General features: G+C 36.4%; 1 protein-coding gene across 14 annotated transcripts in view; it reads left to right on the top strand.

Moving 5' to 3' along the window:
* The window catches only part of AOPEP (aminopeptidase O (putative)), a 553,954-nt gene that overhangs the window by 316,315 nt on the left and 215,651 nt on the right, over positions 1-21,988 (top strand). For 13 of the 14 annotated variants that reach the window (XR_011964391.1, XR_011964390.1, XM_072596916.1 and 10 more), the window contains one exon: positions 16,400-16,443. Coding sequence is in view for 12 of the 14 variants with exons in the window: in XM_072596916.1 (XP_072453017.1) it covers positions 16,400-16,443 (44 nt within the window). In the remaining 2 variants the exon portion in view is untranslated. Of the gene's footprint in view, positions 1-3,785; positions 4,796-16,399; positions 16,444-21,988 lie in introns of those variants that run through there. The other variant, XM_072596921.1, reaches the window with a different exon arrangement.

Raw genomic sequence — 21,988 nt, 5'->3', positions numbered from 1 at the left:
TGTGTTCAATATTTATTATTAGTATTTACTCCATCACTCTCTTAAAGTCTGGACAATCAATAAAATAATAAATCCTCTTTATTTGTAATGTTTTTTGCCTATTTCCAAAGTATAAATGCCCACTTTGAAAATTTAACAGTTGCCTCATGTAAGCAGGTTTGAGCTAGGCTGAGCATATACCCAGACATGACTAAGCGTCCCATGAAATAATATTCCTTGTTTCCTTTGCACTACACAACTGACTCCTTTATCTTCTCTCCAGGAAAGACCTGTAAGAATTCTTTCTATATAGATTAACTTTCTTTTGTCTTTTGACTTAGTTTGCTACAGGAATGCAGAGATGAATATGATTTAATTCCTCCTGTGTTATATTCCTTTGTTGGTTAATCAATATGAATCTTACATTCCGAATACCAATTTTTAAGGTTTTTTTGTGATCTGAGTTCTGTGTGATTCCCAGGCCTCCTGATCCCTTTTTATTATTCTATTACCATAACTGTAAATTAAAGGGTACCTCTCAGAAATTAGAATAATCTTGTATTTTTATTTGCCCTGGTCAGAAATTCATCACCAAGTATCTAACCTTATGCTGAAATTGGTAACTAAAAATTATGCTTCTATAGTATGATATATAGGTGTTACTGTGAAACAAAACTGCTAGTTATTCCTTCTTTTACTCTTTCTCACAGTGTTGTTGTTTGTCCTTCATTTTCGAATGACAGCACAATGCTGGGGTAAAATAGTGGATAATAGGTGATGTGTGAATTGTGCATGAATTGTGCGTGAATTGGATTTAAGAGAGGCAGGATTGTGCATAGTCATCAGCCTCTCTCTTCCAGAATCTTTGAAATCCAGTAGCAGGAAGAAAAGTCAAATTGAGTGACAATGGCCGGGGATGCAGTGGATGACCTTGGTGTCTTTGATGTTTGAGCCCTAAAAGCACTTGACAAAACCTGTTTCAGCTACCTTCATGGCTATTGGAACAAATTGTTCACATCCACCCATTTTACCAGGGAAATTTTTGACATGGTTGGGGTAGACACCCCCCTAACTCAATGAAGGGTTTGAGGCCTATAGATTACCCTCAACCTAGTTTAGTCTGTCTGCAGAGACAGTTTACCAGGGTGTGGTGGCTGCACATGCTGCAGTTTCTTAGAACCACAATAGGAAAAAGGGGAGGAACTAAATCCTTCCCAGCCATGCGTTTCTTCTCTGAGAGGGCCTTCCAAGAGTATAACCTTTATTTTTGTCACTTCCTCTATCCCGTTTCCTCCTCTTCACATTCAAGGCTGGAGTTTTTACTAATGTACCTATGTTCAGAGAGACCTTGCCTGGCTATACAGGTAAATTGGCTCCTGCTCAATCAAAAAGTTTTTAAACTCATAGATCTCAGAAACCCCAGTTAAGACAATTCTTAAGATTTGAATAGTGATTTAGATCTCTGTCCTATTTATATTTCTGTGTATTTTCCAGCTATCAACTGGTTTCCACCATTTTCACTTACTTGGCAAGGAATATACAGACATGCAATACACATGATTGTTCATGGATTTTTATGTAAATGGAGAGGGCTTTTGAAGGCACAAATCCAATCAAAAGTTATGACAAAATTAAATAACTAGAGTAAAATTCCTGCCAATTTTATTCAGAGATTAAAAAAACAAAAACAGCCGAAAGAGAGAGTTGAAACATGCCACCAATTGTAGCAGCTTTTTAGGAAGAAAAAGTTCAGCCACACTCCTTTGGATGATTCCTCCAACAGAGTGGCAAGCAGGGGAATCTTCAGCTGCATCAACACCCACAATCAGTCTCCAAACCAAATGTCTTCCTCAAAGCAGCTCCATTGCAGACTCACTGACTCCAGCTCTCTTCTGACTCACTGCTCCAACTTCCTCTACTCTGTTGCAGAGTGATTTCAAAGCTCCTGCTGAGAATACTGACCCCTGGTCAAAGACTGATATAACTATAATTCCTTCCAGGTCTATGAAGATGACAACTCCCAGGATGCTTAATGAGGGCTTGAGCCCTTACTCCACCTGAGCGGCAAATAGTCTGAGCTCTGGTTACATTTATTTAATATCAGTGATTAATTATTAATCAAAACAGCCTGCCAAATGATGATCTTGTTAGTGTTACATTCTTAGTGAAGCAGAAGATAAATAATAATATGTTTTCCAATTTTCTGTGACAGTGATAGGAATTTTACTTATACCGATTAGGCCTCTGCCTGTATAATTCAACTTATACGAGGTCATCAAGCAAAAGAATATGGGTGAAATTTCAATACAACAAAATCACTCATTTTAATCCATCATCATGATGAACAAAGTATGAATTTAATTTTCTAGTGCCTTTGTTTTTTAATGATTTCAGACAAATTACAGGAATTGTGGTCACTGATATTTTACTGATCATAGACTTCTCAGATGGCCCTAGAATCAAGGGAACTTTTTGCTGCCCATTATGAGTTCCAAGTTTCTTTCATAAAAGCTGTCAACAATATGAAAGGGAAAATTGGGCAGGCTGAAAAAGGTTAAAAAGAGCTTGTGAGAAAAGGGAAAACTCATCAGGGACATCTTGTGTTATACCATCCTATGAGGAACAAAACAGACATATCTGCTGTCTCTCTGGCTATACACAGGGCCATGCACAGATACAAAAAGGCATGGAAACTTCTATTTTAGTGATTTAAAGTAGAGCCCATGAAAGGAGCAAGGAAGTACCAATTATGCAATTCCACTGATAAATATGAATCCAGATAGAATGCCTAAGTAATATAATAGAACTCCTTAGTCTGAGCAAAAGATTGGATCTAACCTTTTTTTAAGAAAATTATCCTGCTTTAGCACAAAGATTCATAAAATCTAAGGCTACCAGGTTGCTCAAATGGTGCTGCAGTTCCAAGTAACCCATGCTCTGTTGTGCTGATAAAGTCAGCTATTACTGCAGACAGATTTGTAGTATGTAGTATGCTCCTTACTCCAACATCTTATTCTATGGAATGGTTTAGTAGCCTATCGCTTATTGGTATTTCTTCTGCTTAGTCATAGCTCTAAAACAGTAAGAAATAAAAGCAGCTGGAAGGGTGACCTGTTAGGAAACTCTCAGATAACATTTTTTTTTAATTGAAGGAGTATTTGAAGACTGTGTACTTTCTGTGAATTTACTTATGATTCTGGTACTGTGTATTCTGTACTCATGCAAAGAAAGACCAGTTGTAATGAATGAAAATTCAAGAGGACAGAATTAAGGTTAACTCTGGTTTCCTGCCTCTCATGCGATTATGTTTTTCCCTTTGCCATTGCTAATGCAATTTTTGCCCAGCATAATTGAGCATAAATTATGGGGCAAATGTGGGATAAACTGATATAGAATATAAGACTGTAATGTAGTCAAATTAGTATGAAGTTATAATTACTGTATTTGGCTTTTTCATAAGCTTACTAGCTGCCTTTAAGCTAATCAAATATTTTTTAGAGCAAATATATTGATGTATTAGCACTGAGATTATGAATAATGAATTCTAAAAACTTCTCTTGTGTAGAACAATTGTAAAGATAACCATTTTGAGAAGGAGAAGAAACTAAATGAAAATAATTGTTCTCATTCTGAATACTAGTTTTGTTTCCATGTTTTTCTCCCCTCAAGATATTCACTGCAGGTGCAAGGAAATGACTTCAGATGCGAGGCATTAATCAATTTGAGATCTCCCCCTCCCCTTCCATTTTCATTGTATGACCTGTATGTTTCTAATATTAGATTTTTGTTTATTTTATTTCAATTAGCAACAGACAAGTGAAGTTTCAAGCATGGAACAAGGGCTTCAACAAAAGGAAATCCTTAATTATTCTTCTGAATAGGGAGAATTCAGTTGGTGTGCTTTCAGTGAAACTTCTGCAACAAATGGAATATAAAATCATAAATAGCAATGAACTTATAAATTTCACTCATATGTTAGAATTACTTTAGTCTGTCGATAGAAAAAGATATTGAAGCAATGAAGATTGCAGATTTTCATTTTTTCTAAATTTTATATTTTTTAATCTAAACTTCTGTTCTGAGTTTTCCAAACCTTCTAGAATTTGTTCCTATAGTCTAGCCCATAAAAGGTTAAACCTAGTCCATAAAATGATGTGCATGTTGACAGTCTTCTGATTACCTGACTCTGTCCTGATATGTGAAGCTTCATAGAGACCTTGATCAGAGAGTTTCATACTTATCTATAGAGAATATGCCAAAGAGGAACCTGGGGAGATCTTCTTGAATATCTCTTATGTGTCCTTAAAAAAATGTTAATCTCTAGATGTTGAAACAAGCAGCCCATGGACCACCTACAGCTCACATCACTCCTAGGAAATACTTAACAAAATGAATAAAAATGCAATAAAAATTAGATAATAATAGATTTTAAAACCAAGTCACTATGTGACCCACAGAGATCCTTATGTACAGTTTAGTGGCCCCCATTTCTGTTTGAGTTTGACACCATTGCTGTAGAGGCTCCACAAAGTCTGACTCCAGTGCTTCATCACTGAATGGATAAGTGAAATTAGAAGAGAGTTACAGATAAATGAAAGGATGACTCAAGGCTCTCACTGAGTCAAAGAAAGGAGTTGGCGAGTGGGTTTTGTAATATACTCAAAGACAACAAGAAATATTATCTCATAGGATATTTGGTCAGCACATATTACATCATTAATAAAAAGCCTGCCATCAAAATAATGGCAATTTATGCACCAGTATTTTACTGAGGATAAAGTGGGGAAAACTAAGTAAATAAATTGCTCTAAATCAACATACACTCTGGTAGCTGGTGTTTTTTAAAACAAAGGTGTTTGAAATAATGAGGATCAGAAGAAATATATGCAAATGAATGGTTCAGGAAAAAAAGAGTAAGAAAAGCCAAAGACTATAGATTATGCAAGGAGTATCATATTTCTGTGTCTTCAAAAAGAGAATTGATAGGTATTGGACATGGCGAATACTGAATCATGACGTAAAGAGCAGAATTAATCCTTAATCGTATGTCTTTCTGGTCATCTAAGATCAGAATTAGAAGAAAAAAGACGAAAGTATAATAAAGAGGAAACAATATGGCATAAAATTGAAATGGCTTGACAACTGAATTACTTAAACAAATAATTGACAATTTAAAATAGGAAATGGACAAAAGTAATGATATCAACAACAAAGATAATAATTTAACCTGAAAATTTAAATAATGTTAATTCATTGCCACAACAAAGTGTCCAAAAGAGCCCCAAAAGTGCTTTAGTCAGCTAACAACTCACTTGCTAAAAGTAGAGAAATGATTATCAAAGGCCATAGTGAGCAAAAATATTTTAAACTAATTTATAAAATTTTACAAAGAAAGATGGTGAACAGTTATGAATAATATCATCCCAAAGAGCAAAGAGAAATATTGGAATGTAAAACCAATTTTAAAAAGGTTTGGTAAGATAACTAAGTAATTCCAGAGGCTTTCACAGTTGAAAATGGAAGGACTACAAACAGAAGAGAAATAGAAAATATTTATTAAAATCATTAAAAAATCTTTTTAATCAGTGACAATGGAACCAACACACTTGGACCCTAATGTTATAGTTCTAGATGTACTCATATAGGAGGTAAGAGAAAAAAAGGAAAAACAACTGGATTGGACCAAGAACTTATTGAGGAGATTCATGCTGGAAATGATACAATTATAAGGGCAATGAGGGGCCTTTGAGATGCCACTGTGATACAGGATATTCAGCATGGAGTTCAGGTTGAGGAGAGATGATTCTCTCTAGATGGTGAGGTCCTCCAGTATACAGACAACATGCTTATGGCATTAAGTCCCAGAAGATAGTAGAGCCTCCTGAAAGGGATCTGAAAGAACTCAAAGGAATTTGACCTATGTATCCACAGAGGACAGACAGAATGGATGAAGGATGTCTACTGCCCAATTGTATTTGGATGGATACTCTGTACAGTTTGTCCAACAGTCCTTATGTCTGGGACAGACAGTACAGATGGACAGCAAAAAGAGCCCACAGTTTAACAAGAGGAGAAAAGCAGGTTAGACTGATTTTCAATTTTGTGAAATAGCAAAATTCTTTTAATGACCCCAAATGTTCCTTGAAAGAAAAGGTTCATCTTTGTGAATTAACCTTCTCTTGTTTTTGTTATATGGCATGTAGCTGCCACCAAAGAACTAAAAGATAACACATAAAAGGCAATAAAGAAGAATATGAAAGATGTGAGCAGGTTACAGTATCTAACCAACAAGGAACTCAAAAGAAGAATAAGAGCAAGGGATCTCATGAAGGAATTTATGGTAAAAAGAAAAGATGGTCTAGTCACATGGCACGTGTAAGGGCTAACATGTAGACAGACAGCCAAAATATTTCACTGGTACCTGGGATTGTGATCTGCATCATTGAAAGGAACTCCTGAACTGAGGAAAACATAGATTTTCCTTTGCCTTTAATACCACATTCAATAAATGATCAGTTGGGACCAGCAAAGGTGACCGTGTGATAGGAAACAGTAGAGTTCAACTCTCTCACTTTCCTCTAGTAATGATTGGGGAGGAGCACCAGAGGATGTGATAATTGATGAATATCACTTAATTAAGGTGCATAAGAAAATAAATATACAAAAATGGAGGAAGAAATGGGATAGCATGTGTCACTTGAATCTCACTTTCATCCAAACTGGACAAACAAATGTAGAACATAGACAAAAACACACACATTCAAGAATTATCTGTAGAGCTGTATTCAACCGGAGAGAGAAGCAAAAAGGAACTAAAAGAAGAAAGAGGAGGGAGGGAATAAAGGGGAAAGTAGGTTCAGGGAGGGATCAGCCAAACAAACTAGGATTTAAAAGGAAAGAAAAAAGGATAAGAATTTGTTCTCTGAATCATGGCAAGTGGAAGAGAAAAGGAGCAGAGGAACTTAAGTGGATTGCACCATGTATAGACTACTAGACATGCTCCCTATCTCTTACCAGCCTTTTCTTCTTGATAAAGAAGGAAAAGGTATTACAAGAAAAGGATGAAAGGAATATGCAATTAATTAATAGTTTTAGCCATGAATGTGACAAGGATGAGCTCACCCATGAAATGGAGGAGAACAGAGTAGATTAGAAAGCAGAATCCAACAATATCTTGTTTGCTAGAGATACACTTTAAATAAAGATTTTCACAGAGTTAAAATAATGGACTAGAGCAAAACCTTTGATGTTTCAGATTAATTAAAAAAGCAAGCATAACAATTATGACTTTGGACCAGGCAACAATAAAATAGACTTGATTAAAAGAGATACAGGGGAGCCACATTATGCTTAAAGGCAACATAAAATGAATTAATATGAATTCTTAATATACACATGCACCAAATGGCATAGCATATGGTACTTAAAGGAAAAGTTGGTCAAATTGCAGGGAGAAGTGTGCAGCAAAACTATAATAGTTGTGGATCTTAAAGTACCCCCTTTCAGACATCAATAAACATAACCAAAAAACCCCCCAAGAAATAAGTAAAGGATCTGAATAGACCTCTAGAAACATTAGGTACAACAGCTCTTTGGTGATTACTGAATGGTAATAGGAAAGAGTATACATATTTCTAAGGTGTAATTGTACCTTTACAAAAACTGGCCATATATATTAGGACACAAAATCTTAAAAACAAATGCAGGAAAGCAGAAATATTGAATATATCCTTTACTGCATACAATGCAATGAAATTATGGAAAAGATTTAAACTTAAATGGAGACTAAATGATTTAATATTAAAGAATTGTTGGTCAAAGGATAAATCATTAAAAACTAGAAGATCTATGAACTAAGATGACAACGATGAGACAACATATCAAGTTTCCTCAACTATAAAAATGGAAAGTAATAGCACCTAACTTACAGGGTTGATTTGAGGATAAAATTATATATATATAAGTACTTTGCATACTCTTAAAGCACTATATAAATTCTAGCTATTATTATTATTAGCCTAAATCTTCTAAAGAAAATGCATAGCTCTAAACACTTATGTGAATGGATGAATACAAAAAGCATTTTTAAGTGCTTGCTATGTGCAAAGCATTAAGGCAAGTTTTGGGGATACAAATGGAAAAGTAAACAGTCTCTGCTGTCAAGGAGCTCACATTCCTTGAAAGGAACACATCTATGAACATTTCAACTCCGAGTCAGATGGAAAGGTTCCATAGTCCTTTCCAATGATAAAGTCGTATCAGTTTCTGATTTTGAGGTATTTGACAGTCAAGGAAATGGTGGCAAAAACTTTCTCTTATGGTTCTTTAACAGCTATGGCTGTAGCACTGGGAGAGGGAAGAGGAAAGAAGAAATGAAAAGATCCTAGAGCATAAATTTAAAGACAGAACTTCAAACTGAAATTTAAAAAGTACCTCTCTCCCCACCCCCCCCCACTCCCCCCCCCACTTCCTTTTGGGGATACTTCTTTCAATTTGGGTGATATTTCAGTGCTTGAATGATACTCACATTTATGGCCACATCCTTTGATTTCAGAGGGTGCCAAAAATGGTTTTTATTTTACTTTGATATACCCTCATTAAGCGATGAATTCAAGTCACCTGCTCTGCCTACCTCTGGGTGATTCATTTTCACAAGCAAAGATCTATTAAGCACCAATTATGTGAAAGGCAATGTGCTAGGCACTGAGTGACATTGAACATTTTTTTCTCTCAAAAGACAAAAATCTGGAGTGTTTAAGATTTCAGGAAGCTGTAGGCTTGTTTGTTTTTGCAGCACCCACATTTATCATATCTGTAATTTTTAGTCTATGTATAATATAAGGTAGAATGTGATAGGTAAGGGCAAAGTCTATTCAAATAGTGTGAAGACTATCCATTCTTCTGTTAACAAATTTGTATGAGTACACAGATAAGACCACCAATGAAACTATTTACTTCCTCAAACTAGTCATTTTGCCATCACTTGAACGGATGGGAAATCAGAAGGTTTAGTAATAATGATAGCACCCCTGAGTATATCTTTTCTGTGCTTGGGATTTTAGAGTTGTTTTTAAACATTTTTCAAAAAACCCAACATTTTTGGGCTTTCAGTTCTTTCAAAGCCCATTATCAACATTCAGCTTCTAGATTCCAGGCAAGAATCCCATTCCTGGCTCTGCCAATCATTCACCTTGACACTTTAGACATATTTCCTTCCTGTTTTCTAATCTAGAACATGGCATTAATAATTTGTAAGCTCTAACATGCTAGTAATTGGAATGTACCAAGAATTACTAGGTAAGGACCATCAATAAGAATGAAAAACAGATTTTACTTCCTGGTAGTAAGTCAGTCACCATAATCTACATATTTGCCTGTTTAGGTCCTTGTCCTGGATAACTGCCTTGTAAAAGGAATTTTTATGCATTTTAAAACGCCCAAGCCTGGAATGCATTTGGTTTCCCTCAACTCCATCTGACAGCATCCTCTTGTTTAAAAGGTCAGATTTGGTGCAGTAGAATCCTCCCTAATTCCTTTAGGTGAAAATATTCTCCCTCCTCAAGTTATACTAGAGTGTTTTATAGGGAATTCTCTTTTGCCCTTGTTACACTCTGCCTACTAGTATACTTGCCTGGGTACATGTCCTACCTTTTCCTAGGAGACTATAAGGGGCAGCTAGGTGGTACAGTGCATAGAGTACCAGTGCTCAAGTCAGGAGGACCTGAGTTCAAATATCACCTCAGACACTTGACACTCACTAGCTGTGTGACCTTGGGCAAGTCACTTAACCTCAATTGCCTCATCCTGAGTCATTTCCAGTCATCCTGATGAATATCTGGTCACTGAATTCAGATGACTCTGGAGGAGAAGTGAGGCTGGTGACCTGCACAGCCCTCCCTCACTCAAAACAAAGTCAAGTTCAAGTCATGTCATTACTTCTCTGATGGCCTGGTCTTCTTTGACAACGAAGGATGAACACACACGCAAGTAGACTCTAAGCTCTCACAAAGGCCAATGCAGTGTTTGGTGAGTCCACGTCTGGAACCTATCAAGAGAAATCCTGTCCTTCTTGCTCACTCTCCATTACTGGCTTATTCTTCAACCTAGTCCGCATTCATACCAGGTGCCTGACCCCTTAGGGACCTAATTTAACTCATTCTTTAGTGATAAGCACATTCCCACCACATCATAACTGTCCTCTACCAATAATCCCCAGCTGTTGTGTACAAATCTCATTCTTCTTCACCTGCTGCCTATTTCCTTGTTCCCATCCCCCTCAACCTGATCTTCTCAATGTCCCACTAAAGATCTACCTACCTATGTAGGCCAAGCTAATATAATAAACAGAAATTAAATAATTGAAGTACTACCTCAAACCCATAAGAATGGGAAAGTTGACAAAAAAGGAAAATAAATACTGGAGGGGCTATATGAAGGCAGGTATATTAATGTATTACTGATGGAGTTGTGAACTAGTCTAGCCATTCTACAAAGAAAATTAGGAATTATGCTACAAAAAGCTATTAAACTGTACATACCCTTTGACCCATCAATGTTCCCATTAGGTTGATACTCTAAAGAGAGCAGAGAAGGAGAAAAAGGAACCATGTATACAAAATTATTTAAAGTCACTCTTTTTTTGTGATGACAAAGAATTGAAAACTGAGGGGGTGCCCAAAAATTAGGGAATTGATGAAAAAAGATAGTGTATGTAAATGTGATTGAATATTGTTGTGTTGTAAGAAAAGGTGTAGGGGATGGTTTCAGAGAAACCTGGCAAGACATATGAAATGATGCTAAGTGTGAGGAGAGTACAATTTGTAAAATGACAATATTGTAAAGACAAACGGTGTTGAAAGTGCTAAGAACTGATCAGGGAAGGACTCATGATGGAGAGGTAGTGGACTCAGAGTGCTGACTGAGACATGGGGGCTTTTTTGAACATGGTCAGTATTGGAATTTGTTTTGCTTGACTACACATGTTTGTAGTAGGGGTTTTATTTAGTTTGCTTTCTTGGTTGGGGGAAGGAGGAGGGAGAGAGTGAAGATCTTCAGAAATAAAGAAAATTGAATTTTAGAAATTAATTAAAAATATTTACTGGGAAAAATATTTATTGGAATGCCTATTTCATATGTACCAAAGCTGCTTTCTTCTCAAACCTTTTCTTTTCTAACTCCTTCCATTTTATTGTACTCAATGAGACCTGTTCCCTTTCTGAGGACACAGTTTCCCTGACCACCCTTTCTAGAACTTGTTGCTCTTTCACTCATACCCAACACCATTCCCTGTTGCCACTCCCAGGTTCTCCCTCTACCACCATCACTCAATAACCTTTTATTCTTTGAAGTTCATTCAATCCATATTTATCACTCAAACAAGATTCTGGTAGCTGTTATACCAATCTCCAGGACAGTCTCCTTTCTTCCTCATTGAGTTCAATACCTGATTCAATCTTTCTCTCCTCCCTAACTCCTGCCCTCTAGGGGCCTTCAGCACACATGTTGATACTCCCATAAACATCTTAACCTCCCATTTTCTCAACTTACTCATTTCCTGTGACCTGCTTCTCCACCCTACCTCAGTTACACAGAGAGATGATCATACCCTTGATCTTGACTAGTTCTAGTTCCATATTCAGTAACTCGGAAAAGATCATAGTCTTTTATCATGTCTTTTCCATTGTCTTACATTCTCTAACCTGTTCTTTGTCCTCATCATGACCTCAGCCCCTTAGTTCTTTTCCATCTTCCATTCCCTATCTCAACCCCTGCTTAACCAAGTCAACTCTATATTATCCTGGTCTCTCCAATGCCTTGCCCCCTTATCCTGTCACCAGTCTTGCTTGCCAAGTCTAGGCTCACACCACATCTTCCTTTGCTACTTCATTCATATGCTACTGAATGAAACTGGAAAAAAAAAAAGTTAGTTTTTAGATAGGAACTATTTTTGCCTTTCTTTGTATCTATAATGCATGACACATAGTAGGTACTTAATAAATGCTTTTTAAAATGATGACTTGAGGACAAGAAATGCTTTTATTCCTCTGCTTTGGATAGGGTTTTGTGCACAGCTGCAACTTAGGAAATATTTACTGAACTGAATTGACATGAGTTCAGTGTCTCACACATATCTCACACTGATCCCTTTTGCTTTTTGGTAAGTAGTAACTCATTCTTTATTAAAAACACAAGAAAGCATAGGAATAAATGGAGCTTTCCTTAAAATGACAAATAGTATCTTTCTAAAAACATCAGCTATAATGGGAATAGGATGGAAACCTTTCTGTTAAGATCAGGAGTGAAGCAAGAATGCCCATTATCCCTACTACTATTCATGATTATTCTAGAAATTCTAGTTATAGCAATAAGACTAGAAAAAGAAATTGGAGGAATTAGAATAGGCAATGAGGAAAGAAAACCATCACTCTTTGCAGATGATATCATGGTATACTTAGAGAATCAACTAAAAATAGTTTAAATACCAGTACCTTCAACAAAGCTTCATGATATAAAATACACCCACATAAATATTAGCATTTCTCCATATTAACAACAAAATCAAAGAGAATGAAAAAGAAATTCCATTAAAAAAGAACTGTAGAGAATATAAAATATTTGGGAGTATACCTCCAAGACAAACCCAGGAACACAATTATAATTGAACACAATTAGAAAATGCTTTTCCCACAAATAAAGCCAGATCTAAGCAACTGGAGAAATATCAATTGCTTATAGGTGGGCCAGGCCAATATAATAAAGATGACAATTCTATCTAAATTAATATACTTAGTGCCATAGCAATCAAATTACCAAAAAAATTTTTTTAGAGCTAGAAGAAATGAAACAGAATTCATTGAGAAGATCAAAAATCCAAGAATATCAAGGGAATCAATAAAAAAAAAAAATGTGAAAGACAGTAATTTAACAGTACCAGATCTGAACTATATTACAAAACAGTAGTCATCAAAAAATCTGGTATTAGCTAAGAAATAGAGTGGTGGATCAGTGGGGTAGATTAGGTACACATACACAATAGTAAATGACCATAGTAATCTAATGTTTAACAAACTCAAAGATTCAAGATTCCAGGGGGAAAATCACTATTGACAGAAACTGCTGGGAAAACTGGAAAGTAGATGGACCGAAACTAGGTATAAGCCATCATCTTACACTGTATACCAAAATAAGGTCAAAAGGAGTATGTGATTTGCATATAATGAGTGATATTTTAAGCAAACTAAAGGAGCATGGAATATTTTACTGTCATTATTTATGGATAAAGAAGGAATTTATGACCATGCAAGAGACAGAGAACATTACAGGATATCATTCATTCATTCATTCAATGGATGATTTTGATTATATCAGATTAAAAAGTTTTTACATGAGCAAAATTAATGTAGCCAAGAGTAGAAGGAAAAATGGAGGAAAAATTTATAGCATGTTGCTCTAATAGAGGCCTTATTTCTAAAATATATAAAGAACTGTGTCAAAATTTATAAGAATGCAAATCATTCTCCAATTGCTAAATGGTCAGAGGATATGAATAGGCAGTTTTTAAAAGAAGAAATCAAAGTTATCAACAGCCATATGAAAAAATGTTCACCACTGAATGGAGAAATGCAAATTAAAACTCTTGGGTACCACTTCATACCTACCAGATTGACTAATATGGCAGAAAAGGACAATGACAGATGTTGGAGGGGATGTGGTAAAATAGGGATACTAACACATGGTTGCTGGAGTTGTAAACTGGCCCAGTAATTCTGGAGAGCAATTTGAAGCTGTACTCAGAGGGTTATAAAACTGTGCATACTCTTTGACTCAGCAATACCACTACTAGGGAGGAGAAGAAAGTGAAGTTGGTGACCTTGCACAGCCTTCCCTCACTCAAATCAAAGTCAGCTACAAGTCATGTCATCATCTTGAGGTCATGGTCCTCTTCCAGTGCTAAGGACAAACACAACCTGTGAGTGAGTAGCTTCTCCTCTCCTCTATGTCCTCCTCCTTCTCCTCTGGTGTTCTACCCAAGGGAAGGTACACTTCATGCCCAAAAGCTGCCTTTTTCCCTCTGGGTTTTCTGGCTACATTTCTTAATCAAAGATCAAGCCTTAAACCCAATTCACTCTGGAGCTCATAGACTGGACAGCAAGTCTCCACCCATCCAGCATAGAGTGATTGTAATTACTAAATAGTAATTGTTTCTCTTTTACCCAGAAACCTGAGGGTCTTCCCCTCCCAGTTTGATTTTTTTTTTTTTTATTAAAGAGGCCATCCTTTGAGTAACTACTTAAAGAAGCCTATTCATTGAATGGGTATATCTCACCCAAAGTGAGAATGTGATAAGACCTTATCCTGAAAGGGTCAGGATCTGACATTGCATCCCAGACCATCTCCAGTCATCCTGATGAATGTCAAGCCACTGGATCCAGATGGCTCAGGAGAAGCAAGTGAGGTTGGTGACCTTGCACAGCCCCACCTCACTCAAATCAAAGTCAACTGTGAGTTATGTCATCATCTTGATACCATGGTCATCTTTGAGAATGAAGAACAAACACAACAACCACTACTAGATCTGTAGAACTTGATATGGCATATGAGGATGCCAGTACCATGCACTGCATACTAGTCCATTGCCAGTCATCTTGAATTTTATCCTGCCACTGGACTTTGATGACTGAGGAAGAGATAGTAAGGCTGATGACTTTGCACAACTCTGTCTCAATTTAAATTTAATTCATGCACAAGTCAAGATATCACCCATGATGTCATTGCCCCTCTTCAAAAATGGATGAATAACAAACCCAAAGAGACCAAAGAAATAAGAAAAGGTCCTATATGTACAGAAGTATTTATAGAGTTCTTTTTGTGATGACAAAGAATTGGAAATTGAGGGGATAGCCATCAATTGGGAAATGATTGAACAAGTTGTGGTATATGATTGTGATGGAATCCTATCGTAGTATTAGAAATGACAAGCAGAATGCTTTCAGAAAAACCTGGAGAGACATATATGAAATGATGCAAAGTGAAATGGGCAGAACACAGTCACAGCAACATTGTGTGATGATCAACTATGACAGACTTAGCTATCTGGAGCAATACAGTAATGGAAGACAGTTCTCCAGGACTTATGGTGAAAAACACAATCCACCTCCAGAGAAGAACTGATAGAGCATAAATGCATACTTTTTAAACTTTCCTTTTTACTCTTGTTTTTGGATTTTTGGTCTGCATTGTCTTTCGCAACATGGCTAATATGAAAATGTTTTGTATGACTGCACATGTATAATCTAGGAAACAGCTAGATGGCGCAGTGGATAGAGTGCTGGGCTTGGAGTTAGGAAAAGGAGTTCAAATCCAGCCTCAGACACTTACTAGTTATGTGACCCTAGGCAAGTCATTTAACCTCTTTTTGCTTTATCCACTGGAGAAGGAAATGGCAAACCACTCTATTATCTTTGCCAAGAAAACCCCATGGACAGTGTGATCCATGGAGTCACAAAGAGCTGGACACAACTGAACAACACCAGCACTACCACTTGTATATTCTGTATAAAATCGCTTGCTTTCTCAAGGATAGGGGAGGGGAGGTAGGGATGGAGAGAATATGGAACTCAAAATTTAAAAAAAAAAGAATGGTGAAAAATTGGTTTACATGTAATTTAGAAAAACTAAATGCTAAAAATAATGTCTCTTATACATTATTCTGCTATGTATCCTCTACTATGCTTAGCATTGTGGGAGATATAAAAGGAATATGTGTGGTTTCTATTCTCAAGGAATTGACAGTCTAATTATTGAGATGATTTACAAATAATTAGGCAACAATAAAATGTTATGTATTTTAAACTATAAATCCAATGAAATTTCAAAGAACCCAGAGATTAGTGTAGTCTGGAATAAATAGGAAAGGCTCTGTGGAGGAAAGCAAGAGCTTGGATTAGTGCTTTCTGATTTAAAATGATTTTTAAAAAAATTATCAGGTAACTTCCTATTTTTGTTTTAGTAAGAAAATTGGGAGTTTGTTGTTGACTTTGTTAAGGCTGTCTAATAGGTGAAATTTTTTCTTCACAGAAGTGCTTTTAAAGAATATCTGATTAATTTTTTAAAAATTGTACTTTTCTCCATAAATTGATGATGATAATGGTTTCATTCTGAATGAAATAGGCTGTTGGGCTAAGGTAAATAATGAAACACCTTAAAATTTTTATTTGTACTGCAAATTGTAGTGCAAAATTTGTCGTGTAAAATTGCCTCCTTTAACTGGTTGAGTTGGCACACTGAATAAGTGATTGTGTGGTTATACAGGGGGCTCCTTGTTATTTATAGCTGCTAGTAAAGCTTTATCAAAAATGAATGTAGCTTCAGGATAATTTATCAATAGACATGTTTATGGGTCTGCTTTGTTTTTCTGCAGGATTTTCTTCATATGCTACTGGAAGATACTTCAGAAGAAAAACGGTAAGTGGAAATGAAGGGGGGATGGCAGCAGCTAGAATTAACATTTTAAACAGACAGGGTACTTCTAGGCTTATCCATTCATCCATCGTCCAACCTTTCGCTTATGATTATATGTGGCAGATATGCTGGGAAGTGCTATATACCTGTGAATTCTGGAACATCAAAATTTCTAAATAATTAAAATGATAAATAGCCTAATGGGCCACACAAAGAGGCAGGCTGCAGTCTCTGACAAGAATGACATGGATGCAATACACAGCATGAAAGATGTTATTGAAGATAAGTATGACTGGAAAAGGAGGTAGGCCAGTCGTTTAGTTAAAAATCAGAGACAAAGTTGGACAGCACAGTGGCAAATTGGTACCTCTAAGATACTAAAAGAACAAGAAGGTTTCAGCCATATTGATTAGATCATCTATGGAGATTTAATGAATAAGAATCATAAAAAGCAGGAAAGGGGAGTCATCATGGTATACAGCAGGAAAACACTGCTTTAGCATTTGGTAGCCTATTTCACCTGTGGTTTATTTTATTTTAATTTTTTATGTTTTTATTTTTCCCCAATTACATGTTAAAGCAATTTTTAAAATTTGTTTAAATTTTGTTTGTTTAAATTTAATTTGTTTAACGTTTTGAGTTCCAAATTCTATCCCTCCTTCCCCCCTTTCCTGAGATAGTAAGCAATCATTTCAATAGGTTATACATGTACAGTCATGCAGAACATTTTCATATTAGTCATTTTGTATAAGAAGACGATTTTTTAAAATGAGTGAATGAAGGTGAAAAATAGCATGCTTCAGTCTGCATTCAGACAATATTTTTTTCTCTGGAGGCGGATAGTATGCTTCATCCTGAGTCCTTTGGAATTGTCTTAGATTTGCTGAATATTACTGAGAATAGCTAAGTCATTCACAGTTCTTCATCATACATTATTGCTGTTACTGTCTACAATATTCTCCTGATTCTGCTTACTTCACTTTGCATCAGTTGATGTAAATCTTCCTAGGTTTTTCTGAAGTTATCCTGCTTGTCATTTCTTATAGCACAATAACAGTCCATCCCAATCACATATCACAGCTTGTTCAGCCATTCCCCAATTGATGGGTATCCCATCGATTTCCAGTTCTTAGCCATATGGTTATATTTTATATGGAAAGAATCTTATATTATCTTTACTATTTTCCACATGGGGAAAATCAAGGAATCAGTGGTTAGAACACTCAGCCTGCAGTCAGGAAGACCTGAGTTCAAATTCAGCCTCTTAATAGCTGTATGACCTCAGGCAAGTCATTTAGCCCCTGTCTGCCTCAGTGTAAAATGGAGATAATAACGTCAGCTGCCTCCCAGGTAGTGTGTGAGGGTCAAATGAGATAATATTTGTGAAGTACTGAACACCGTACCTTCCTTTTCTTCCTTCCTTCCTTCCTTCCTTCCTTCCTTCCTTCCTTCCTTCCTTCCTTCCTTCCTTCCTTCCTTCCTTCCTTCCTTCCTTCCTTCCTTCCTTCTTTCCTTCCTTTCTTCCTTTCTGCCTGCCTGCCTTTCTCAGTAAGCAATAAACATGGTAAAAGTCAGAGTACAGGGGACCACTTACACTACGTGCCACTAGGATAGTGACATAAATTCAGTTACTGCATTTACCTTCTCCACTTTTCACATACTTCACAAGGATTAGAGGACTGCAGAAATTCGTTTTCACTTTTCAGAAGGAAAACCTTAAGTTCCTTTGTCTACAGATGAAATTATATTAAACATAGAAATCAAGGTGTGCAGTGTTTATATAAACCCCTAGGAGAAAAGGTAATGCCTAGGCAGTTTTTATTCTGGGAACTGGTCAAAGTGAAACTTTATTGGGTTCTGTCATGCTGACTATGCTGGAATGAAAACTGCTCCAAGAAATTGCCACTATCCTTAGGCTGTAAGGATCATTAAATGGAAAGAAGTGTGCTTTTCTCTCTACCATATTTTTTTTTCCTGAGAAAGTGCTTTTTAAGGATAAAGGGCACTCTTGAAAACTACAAAATTATTGCTATGAATGTCTATCATCTAGTTTAAGTGCCATTGGTGGGACAGTGTTATTCATTGAAATCTCTCATTTCCCCCATCAAAATGAGCACTACATTTCAAATAACAGACAATTTAACCCTGTTCTTCAGATAACTTAAGTTCCGTCCCAGAGGGTGGTATACAAGCCTAGTGGTTGGAGGGCAGTCTTTGCTATTGCTTAGAACCATACAGCGAATGAAAATATCAGAGATGAGGCCCACCTAAAGAAAAGAGGGTATCATGTACTCCGGAAGTACAAACCCCTGGACAGAAGTTCTTAACTTTGGGGTCCATGAACTTGGCTTTTGATACTCATCTTTAAATAAAATTGGTTTCTTTTTAAGTCCTATCTATTTCATTTTATGCATTTAAAAACATGATTTTGAGAAGGTGCACCTTTGACTTCACCAGACTGCCAAAGGGGTCTGTGATATATACACAAAAAAAGATTAAGAACCCTTGATTAAGTAGAAACAGTTTCATTGTTTTCAAGTACTTATGAGATAGCAGAGAAGGAAAGGGAATGTCAAAGTAGTTTAACAACACTGATCAACCCAACTTAGCTCCTTTTTGCTTAAGGAGTAACAGCACACATCAATGTGTCAAAGTTCTCCTTTTGCACAATCCTAATTGTTAGGAAGTTTTTTCCATGTATGAATCTGAAGTCTCCCTTTCTTGTATCTTCCACCCATTGCTGGTACTTGTGCCCTCAGGGGCCAGGCAGAACATGTGTGATTCTCCACATGCAGGTCCTTCACATATTAGCAGATAGCTCTTCCTTCTGCCCAAGTAGAGTGGCAGCTAGATGGCACATTTGAATCTGGAAGACCTGAGTGCAAATTTGGCTCCAGACACTCAACAGCTGTATGACCTTGGACAAATTATTTAACCTCTGTGCACTGTGAAATAACTCCTAGAGTTGTGAGGATCAAATAAGATAATATTTGTAAAGTACTTAGGACGGTGTCTGGCATACAGTAGGTGCTTAATAAATGCTTATTTCCTTTCATCATAAAACTTCTCTCCTCCACAATAAACATTCCTATCCTTGTATGCGGCATGGTTTCTAGAAAGTCTTCTTTACTTAACTTTTGCATCTCCTTCCATCTTCTCTGGATAAACTCTTGTCTGATAATGTGCCTAAAATGTGGGATCCAGAGTTTAATGTAGCCCTTTAGAAAAGGTCTGATATAGTCAGGATATAGAAGTCCTGTAACTTTCCTCAGTCTGGAACCAAATTGCTAGTAGCAAAATTTTTGTTTTCAATTTTTAAAAGGAGGAAACTCTGACATATTAAATCTTTCTTTGAGTTGAAATACCTTTTTTCCTCCCAACCCAAAATTGAGGTTGTGCTTCAAAAAAAAAAAAAAAAAAAGCACATTGGATTGCCAGATGCACTAAAGCATTCTTTCTTAGCTGTATCAAATCAATATACAGACAGATACCAAGGTTTTTATGTAACTGTTTCAATCATAGGTAATCCAAATTTGGCTTTTTATAGGGAGGTTTATGTTAAATTGTCCTTGAAGCCTTCACTAAACATTCCTCCCCCTTCACCTCACTCCCCAGCTGATGACACTGTTTCCCTCCTCAAATTTTTCTAAAGTACATTCTCAGAGTCTCTTTTGTCCCTAAAACATCCTATGTGATATACTTACAAATTGCACTCATGTATCCTCTTGTAAGCTCCTTGAGGGTAAAGGTTGTGGCATTTTTCATATTTTAATTCTATAAACTTGGTATCATTATCAAACTTTGCTCATAGTCAGAGCTTAATTCAGTTGAATTATTAGAGCTATGCTGCAATAGACAAAAAAAAGATGTAAAAAAAGATGTAATAATCAGTTAAATGATGGCATATTTTCTCTGTATTAAGCTTAGTTTTAATCCTTTTTACTTAAAAAAAAACTCCAATGGAATTCCACTTCCAGTAATAACAAGTAGTTTTCTTAATGTAGGTGGTAAAAATAATATTAAAACAAGACAGGCTAGTTCATCTCCCCAGAACTAATATAAACAGCTCATTCAGATAAATTGTTTTGTTTCTAGTTTTCCATTTCAACCTCTTAATGTTGAAGAAAATTACATTTCATGAAAAGACTGATATGGACCTTGGCTATACCTTCACTCTATTAAAAAAAAAAATGCGGCTTTCTCTGTACTCATACACTCTTCTGGAACGTCTAGGGGCAGGTTTTCAGATTTGCAGTGGTTGAGTTTCCACATTGGTATGTGGTTTACTGTTTGCCTAATGGCACTCATATCAGGTGTGAAGAGCATTAGTGACACCAAGAACAAATTTACCTGCATGGGCTTGTTTTTTATTTCATATCTGACCCAGATCTGATTCTTGATCAACTAATAGGATAGGTTCATTGCCCCAGAAGAAGTGGATGCATTTCTTCCTTCAGTGGCACCCCAGTCTCTTCTTCTGTTATGATTATTTATTTAGGAAGAGTAGGACACAGGACTTGGAGTCAGAAGATCTAAATTTGGAACAAGTAGCCATGTGATGCCAACTTTTCTGAGTCCTACTTTTCTCATCTGCACAATGATAGTAGCTATACTTGTACAAAACAGGGTTAGTATAAGTAAAATACTTTATAAGCCTTAAGACACTGTGTATGCGAATACTATCATTTTTTACTTTCAAGACCCAAATACAACAATTTCCACTGCAAAGTGGAAAATTTCCACAGCTAGGTGTCTTTTCCATGTCGGGAGGTTTTCTTTTTCATCCTTAGCATGTAGTCCCTTATTGCCAAAGGTATATATGGGAAGTGTAGTTTTTCTGAGCTGGAAGGAAGGACTTAATGATCATGATGGAACTTTGGAGCCTGAAGGAACCAGTGGTCACCTGATTGCAAGAGAAAAGTCAAGTTGGCCAGAATTGAATATAACCAAAAGCAGTATGAGCCTTGTTTTCCTGGGTGATCTGCCCGAGCGGAATTGGCTGTGTCGTTGGAAATTGGTAGATTTATTCCTCTCTACCTCAGTCCCCTCTGCCTCATAGCTACTTGACAAACTAGAATCCCTTACCCTTGGTAGTTTCCTTCTCTTTTTAAATTTTGCTTATTTGCTGTTTGTACTTTTATATGAGTTTTGTCTTCTTATAAAGTAATCTGATTTTTATTGTATTCTGAACTAACTTTTGCTATAAATAAGTAGACCACATTATGGAGAAGGATAAAAGGTACTCTTAGACCAGTAGCCCTAGCCTAGATTGAAGTACTCTTTTGGGAGACACAAAGAGGAGCTTCAAGATCAAAATGTATTCAGTATTAGTTCTTTGTGAAACTTGCTGCTGCTAAACTGTTCTGGTTTTTCAAGACTCTGCCCTTACCTAAGAAAGAAGAATTAAGAAGGAGAAGTTGATGACTTCTGGACTCCTAACAGCCAGAGATTGCAGATGGCTGCTTGATCGATTAAAGAGGATCTCAGTTCTCACGCATGTACTTCAGCAAACATCTAAAAAGAGCAGTGGATTGGACAGTGATCAAGA

This window comes from Notamacropus eugenii, chromosome 3 (genome assembly GCF_028372415.1).
Source record: "Notamacropus eugenii isolate mMacEug1 chromosome 3, mMacEug1.pri_v2, whole genome shotgun sequence".
Lineage (NCBI taxonomy): Eukaryota > Metazoa > Chordata > Mammalia > Diprotodontia > Macropodidae > Notamacropus > Notamacropus eugenii.
The sequence above is the reverse complement of the archived record's forward strand: the minus strand, read 5'-3'. Positions and strand labels throughout refer to the sequence as shown.